General features: G+C 38.8%; 1 protein-coding gene across 1 annotated transcript in view; it reads left to right on the top strand.

Moving 5' to 3' along the window:
• MSH4 (mutS homolog 4) overlaps positions 1 to 7,458 on the top strand; it is a 98,151-nt gene that overhangs the window by 85,116 nt on the left and 5,577 nt on the right. Inside the window, exon 18 of the mRNA XM_010857610.1 lies at positions 2,286 to 2,460. Within this exon, the coding sequence (XP_010855912.1) occupies positions 2,286 to 2,460 (175 nt within the window). The remainder of the gene's footprint in view (positions 1 to 2,285; positions 2,461 to 7,458) is intronic.

The raw sequence follows: 7,458 nt of genomic DNA, 5'->3' as shown, positions 1-7,458 counted from the left end.
AGACAGATGTTGGCAATTTGATCTGTTTCCTCTGCCTTTCCTAAAACCAGCTTGAACATCTGGAAGTTCACAGTTCACATACTGCTGAAGCCTGGCTTGGAGAATTTTGAGCATTACTTTACTAGTGTGTGAGATGAGTGCAATTGTGTGGTAGTTTGAGCATTCTTTGGCATTGCCTTTCTTTGAGATGGGAATGAAAACTGACCTTTTCCAGTCCTGTGGCCACTGCTGAGTTTTCCAAATTTGCTGGCATATTGAGTGCAGCACTTTAACAGCATCATCTTTCAGGATTTGAAATAGCTCCACTGGAATTCCATCACCTCCACTAGCTTTGTTCATAGTGATGCTTTCTAAGGCCCACTTGACTTCACATTCCAGGATGTCTGGCTCTAGGTGAGTGATCATACCATCGTGATTATCTTGGTCATGAAGATCTTTTTTGTACAGTTCTTCTGTGTATTCTTTAGAGCAGGCAGCAAAGTTGAGGTGATAAAGCCAGGGGGTCTGATTAAACAGCCCACAGTGCTACTTTCCAAAGGGCTGTTGCAGTTTATAATGCTATCAGCTATGATGAGGGAACTAAATTTACTGTCTTAATAAAAAAAGATATTATAGTATATATAAGATGATACTTCAAAATTTCTTTAATTTGCATGTATCTCATTAATAGTATGGGCCTCCCAGGTGGCACAGTGGTAAAGAATCCACCTGCCAGTGCAGGAGACACAAAAGATGTGGGTTTGATCCCTGGGTTGGGAAGATCCTCTGGAGTAGGAAAGGGCAACCCACTCCAGTATTCTTGCCTGGAAAATTCCATGGACAGAGGATCCTGAAGGGCTACAGTCCCTGGGGTCACAAACAGTTGGACACGATTGAGCAACTGAGTATGCAGGCGTAAAATTTGAGGATATAATAGTTATTGTGAACATCGTCTCTAGCTTCTAAATAGTTTACTGGGTTTCTAAATATTTTCTTGGGACTAGCCTGGTTTTCTAGTGGTTAAGAATCTGACTGCCAGTGCAGGGAGCATGGGTTTGATCCCTGGTCTGGGAATATTCCACATGCTGCAAGATAACTAGCCCGTGTGCTGCACCTACTGAGCCTATGCACACTAGAGCCCATACTCTGAAACAAGAGAAGCCACTGCAATGAGAAGCCCATGCACAGCAACTGGAGAGCAGCTCCCACTCACCATAACTAGAGAAAGCCCATAGGCAGCAATGGAGACCCAACACAGCCAAAAATAAATTTCTAAGAAATAATTTTCCTGTTGCTTTATAAACTTTGTTTGTTTTATACCCCCTTTTGATTTGCTTAATAGTTGAGATTTATTACATATTTTTTATTTTTTTACATTTTATTACATATTTTTCTGTCATATACAAAACCTTGCTAACTGCTTTCCATAACTGATAGTCATTTGCCAGTCAAATATTTTCTTTTTAATGTTTTACTGTTTAAATTTTCCACTAATCTTATATTTTATTTCTCACTGGTGTCTTAAAACATAATTAGTCATATCTGCCTCGGTAACTCTGGACACAGGGCAGGAAGCCACTGTGCTGGTCTTAAGTCACTTGAACCATCTCCATCAAAATCACCTAAAGTGCTTAGAGAAAATGCAATTTCCTGGGGCCCTAAATTACAGTTGCTGATTGAGAATGTGAGGGGGATAAGCATCAATAATTTGCATCTTTAACAAGCTCCCCAGGGGATTACTAAACTTGAAGAATCATTGTACTAAGCAGTGTTCTCAACCTTTTTTTCCCCCTGTATAAGTACCTAACCCTAACATAATGCAAATATAAAAGCAAAAACCTATGCAGTTTCAAATACCTAAGATAATCCACTGATTTCACTTTCCCTAAACTGCTTATATATGGGAGGAATCTACTTTTAAGGTAAAGTTTTTTTAAAGTGAGGGAAATGTTATGATTTTGTTTGTGGGTAACTTCTCTAATAAATGATTACCTCAGTTAATAGCTATATTTCTGGTAAACATCCTTTAAATATCTTCAGATTCTTTCTTTTAGGATTTTTGCATTTGTCCTCTTTTCCATAATGTAACATACATGTGTTTCTATAAACATAATAAATATTTCCCTCATTGAATATAAAATTTCAAAATATTTTAAGATGAGTTGACCATGTTAGCCTCAAAGTTCACCAGTTTCATTACATTTCTGTGAAGCTACTTAATAAGTTAAAATAAATTTTATGTTTAAATAGTTAAAATAAAATTTTCTAGTGCATTTAAAAATGCTGATATTCATTATATATTTTAGGCATTTACACTGTTTGCTACACATTTCCTGGAACTGTGCCAGATAGATGTTCTGTATCCTAATGTAGAAAACATGCATTTTGAAGTTCAACATGTAAAGAACACTTCAAGAAATAAAGAAGCAATCTTGTATACCTACAAACTTTCTAAGGGACTCACAGAAGAAAAAAATTATGGTATGCTTATAAAAATTTTATATTTGTATACTATATATATATATCTGTGTATATAAATGTGTGTATATGCTGAAATACTATTTATTCTCATAAGATAAACTTTCTTTCCTGTTTATTTGACTATCAGTCTAAGCAATTTTATCTTTCATTCTTTTGAATGCTTATATGCTCTAAGACTGTATTTTCTATGTCAAATTCACATTTTTATGTATTAAGCTTGTTTCAAAAACATATTAACAGTAACTATGTAGAATTATAATACATGGGAGCCCCAGAAGTATAGTTTCTATACTTAGGAAAATGTAATTTAGTTGTACTTGAATGTTATATACTGAATTGGAAATTATATATTTCTTAGACACTCTTTTAGTAACAAGGTCCTTCCTCTTCAAATTTGGAGAACTTGATAATTAAATCTTAAGTCTTAAAATGGAATGTGTTACCAAATTATGTGTTTTCATAAAATTGGTTAGATATTTTCTATCTAAATCATTATGATACGTGTAAAGTTGACAGATTCAGGGAATTTTCAATTGACTTTTATATTTGTTGTTCAGTCACTCAGTCATGTTGACTCTTCATGAACTATGGACTGCAGCACACCAGGCTTCCCTGTCCTTCACCATCTCCTGGAGCTTGCTCAAACTCATGTCCACTGAGTCGGTGATGCCATCCAACCATCTCGTGCACTATCATCCCCTTCTCCTCCTGCCTTCAGTCTTTGCTAGCATCAGGGTCTTTTCTAGTGAGTTGGCTCTTCTCATCAGGTGGCCAAAGTATTGGAGCTTCAGCTTCAGCATTAGTCCTTCCAATGAATATTTGGGATTGATTTCCTTTAGGATTGACCGGTTTGATATCCTTGCAGTCCAGGGAACTATCAGTCTTTTCCAACACCACAGTTCAAAAATATTAATTCTTCGGTGCTCAGCCTTTATGGTCCAACTCTCACATTCATACATGACTACTGAAAAACCATAGCTTTGACTATACAGACCTTTGTTGGCAAAATAATGTTTCTGCTTTTTAACATGCTGTCTAGGTTTGTCATAGCTTTTCTTCCAAGGAGCAAATGTATTTTAATTTCATGGCTTCTGTGCCCATCTGCAGTGATTTTGGAGCCCAAGAAAATAAAGTCTCTCACTGTTCCCATTGTTTCCCCATCTATTTGCCAAGAAGTGATGTGACCAGATGCCATGATTTTCGTTTTCTGAATGTTGAATTTTAAGCCAGCTTTTTCACTCTCGTCTTTCTCTGTCATCAAGACGGTCTTTAGTTCCTCTCAACTTTCTTCCACTAGGGTGTGTCATCTGCATATCTGAGGTTATTGCTGTTTCTTCTGGCAATCTTGATTCCAGCTTGTGCTTTATCCAGCCCAGCATTTCACGTGATTTACTCTGCATAAAAGTTAAATAAGCAGGGAGACAATATACAGCTTCTATGTACTCCTTTCCCAATTTGGAACCAGTCCGTTGTTCCATGTCTGGTTCTAGCTGCTGCTTCTTGACCTGCATACAGATTTCTCAGGAGGCATGTAAGGTGGTCTGGTATTCCCATATCTTTCAGAATTTTCCACAGTTTGTTGTGATCCACACAAAGATTTTAGCCTGGTCAATGAAGCAGAAGTCGATGTTTTTGTGGAATTCTCTTGCATTTTCTATCATCTAGTGGATGTTGGCAATGTGATCTCTGGTTCCTCTGCCTTTTCTAAATCCAACTTGAACATCTGGAAGTTCTTGGTTCACGTACTATTGAAACCTAGCTTGGAGAATTTTGAGCATTACTTTGCTAGCATGTGAGATGAGTGCAATTGTGTTGTAGTTTGAACATTCTTTGGCACTGCCCTTCTTTGGGATTGGAAGGAAAACTGACCTTTTCCAGTCTTATGGCCACTGCTGAGTTTTCCAAATTTGCTGGCATATTGAGTACAGCACTCTCACAGCATCATCTTTCAGGATTTGAAATAGCTCAGCTGTAATTCCATCACCTCCACTAGCGTTGTTTGTAGTGATGCTTCCTAAGGCCCACTTGGCTTCGCACTCCAACATGCTTCCTCTAGGTGAGTGATGACACCATTGTGGTTATCTGGGTCATTAAGATCTTTTTTGTGTAGTTTTTTATGTATTTTTGCCACCTCTTCTTAATATCGTCTGCTTCTGTTAGGTCCATACCATTTCTGTCCTTTATTGTGCCTATCTTTGCACAAAATGCACCCTTGGTATCTCTCATTTTCTTAAAGAGATCTCTAGTCTTTCCCATTCTGTTGTTTTCCTCTATTTCTTTGCATTGATCACTGAGGAAGGCTTTCTAATCTCTCCTTGCTATTCTTTGGAACTCTGCATTCAGATGGGTGTATCTTTCCTTTCCTCCTTTGCCTTTCAATTCTCTTCTTTTCTCAGCTATTTGTAAGACATCCTCAGACAACCATTTTGCCTTTTAGCATTTCTTTTTCTTGGGAATGATTTTGATCACCACCTCCTATATAATGTTCTTCAGGCAATCTGTCTACCAGATCTGATCCTTTGAATCTGTTTGTCACTTCCACTGTATAATTGTAAGGGATTTCATTTAGGTCATACTCAAATGGTTAGTGATTTTTCCCTACTATCTTCAATTTAACTCTGAATTTTGGAATAAAGAATTCATGATCTGAGCCACAGTCAGCTCCTGGTCTTGTTTTTGCTAACTGTATGGAGCTTCTCCATCTTCAGCGACAAAGAATATAATCAGTCTGATTTTGGTATTAACCATCTGGTGATTTTCATGTGTAGAGTCGTCTCTTGTTTTGTTGGAAGAGGGTGTTTGCTATGACCAGTGCTTTCTTTTAGCAAAACTCTGTTAACCTTTGCCCTGCTTCATTTTGTACTCCAAGGCCAAACTTGTCTGTTACCCAGGTATCTCTTGACATCCTACTTTTGCATTCTAGTCCCCTATAATGAAAAGGACATCTTTTTTGGGTGTTAGTTCTAGAAGGTCTTGTAGGTCTTCATAGAACTACTCAACTTCAGCTTCCTTGGCATTAGTGGTTGGGGCAAAGACTTGGATTACTGTGATATTGAATCATTTGCCTTGGAAATGAACAGAGATCATTCTGTCATTTTTAAGATTGCACCCTAGTACTGCATTTTGGACTCTTGTTGACTATGAGGGCTACTCTATTTCTTCTAAGGGATTCTTCACCACAGTACTAGATGTAATGTTCATCTGAATTAAATTCACCCTTTCCACTCCATTTTAGTTCACTGATTGCTAAAATGTCGATATTCACTCTTGCCAGCTCCTGTTTGACCACTTCCAATTTACCTGGAAACACAGACCTAACATTCCAGATTCCTAAGCAATATTGTTCTTTACAGCATTAGACTTAGTTTCACCACTAGACACACCCACAACTGGGTGTTGTTTCTGTTTTGACTCAGCCTCTTTATTCCTTCTGGAGCTATTTCTCACTCTTCTCCAGTACCATAGTGGGCCCTACTGACCTGGGGAGTTCATCTTTCAGTGTCATATATTTGCCTTTTCATACTGTTCATGGGATGTGAAGGCAAGAATGCTTAAATGGTTTGCTGTTCCCTTCTCCAGTGGACCACATTTTATCAGAACTCCCCAGCATGACCTGTCTGTCTTGAGTGGCTCTACATAGCATGGCTCATAGTTTCATTGAGTTAGACAAGTCTGTGATCCATGTGACCAGTTTGGTTAGTTTCCTGTGACTGTGGTTTTCATTCTATCTGCCCTCTGATGGATGAGGATAAGAGGTTTATGGAAACTTCCTGATGGGAGGGACCCCCTGTGTGGAAAACTGGGTCTTGCTCTGATGGGTGGGACCATCCTCAGTACATCTTTAATCCGATTTTCTGCTGATGTGGTGTGGTTGTGGTCCCTCCCTGTAGTTTGGCCTCAGGCCAAACTATTGCAGGAGTAATGGTGGTAATGGTGACCTCCTTCAAAGGACTTACCCCAGTACAATGCAGCTCCCAGGACTGTTGTGGTCAGTGCTCCTGACCCTTGGCAGGCCACTGTCAACCCACACCTCCATCAGAGACTTCTGGACACTCACAGGCAAGTCTGGTTCAGCCTCTTGTGGGGTCACTGCTCCTGTCTCCTGGGTCCTGGTGTACACAAGGTTTTGTTGTGCCCTTGAAGAGTCTGTTTCCCCAGTCCTTTGGAAGTTTTGTTATCAAATCCCTTCAAAGTCAAATTCCCTCAGGGTTCTCAGGCCCTTTGCCAGGTTCCCAGTTTGGGAAATCTATTGTGAGCCCTAGAACTGTGCAACAGTACAAGAACTTCTTTGGTATAATCTAAATCTAAGATAGTGGCAGAGTATATCATGAGAAATGCTGGGCTGGATGAAGCACAAGCTGGAATCAAGATTGCTGGGAGAAATATCAGTAACCTCAAATATGCAGATGACACCACCCTTATGGTAGAAAGTGAAGAACTAAAGAGCGTCTTGATAAAAGTGAAAGAGGAGAGTGAAAAAGTTGGTTTAAAGCTCAACATTCAGAAAGCTAAGATCATGGCATTCGGTCCCATCACTTCATGGCATATAGATGGGGAAACAGTAGAAACAGTGGCTGACTTTATTTTTTTGGGCTCCAAAATCACTGCAGATGGTTATTTCAGCCATGAAATTGAAAGACACTTACTCCTTAGAAGGAATGTTATGGCCAACATAGACAGCATATTAAAAAGCAGAGACATTGAATGGATAAGAAAGCTGTGGTACATATACACAATGGAGTATTACTCAGCCATTGAAAAGAATACATTTGAATCAGTTCTAATGAGGTGGATGAAACTGGAGCCTATTATACAGAGTGAAGTAAGCCAGAAAGAAAACACCAATACAGTATACTAACGCATATATATGGAATTTAGAAAGATGGTAACAATAACCCTGTATGTAAGACAGCAAAAGAGACACAGATGTATACAACAGTCTTTTGGACTCTGTGGGAGAGGGAGAGGGTGGGATGATTTGGGAGAATGGCATTGAAA

This window comes from Bison bison, unplaced genomic scaffold, assembly GCF_000754665.1.
Source record: "Bison bison bison isolate TAMUID 2011002044 unplaced genomic scaffold, Bison_UMD1.0 scf7180017864382, whole genome shotgun sequence".
NCBI lineage: Eukaryota > Metazoa > Chordata > Mammalia > Artiodactyla > Bovidae > Bison > Bison bison.
Note: the sequence above shows the minus strand (reverse complement) of the source record. Positions and strands in the feature narration are given on the sequence as shown.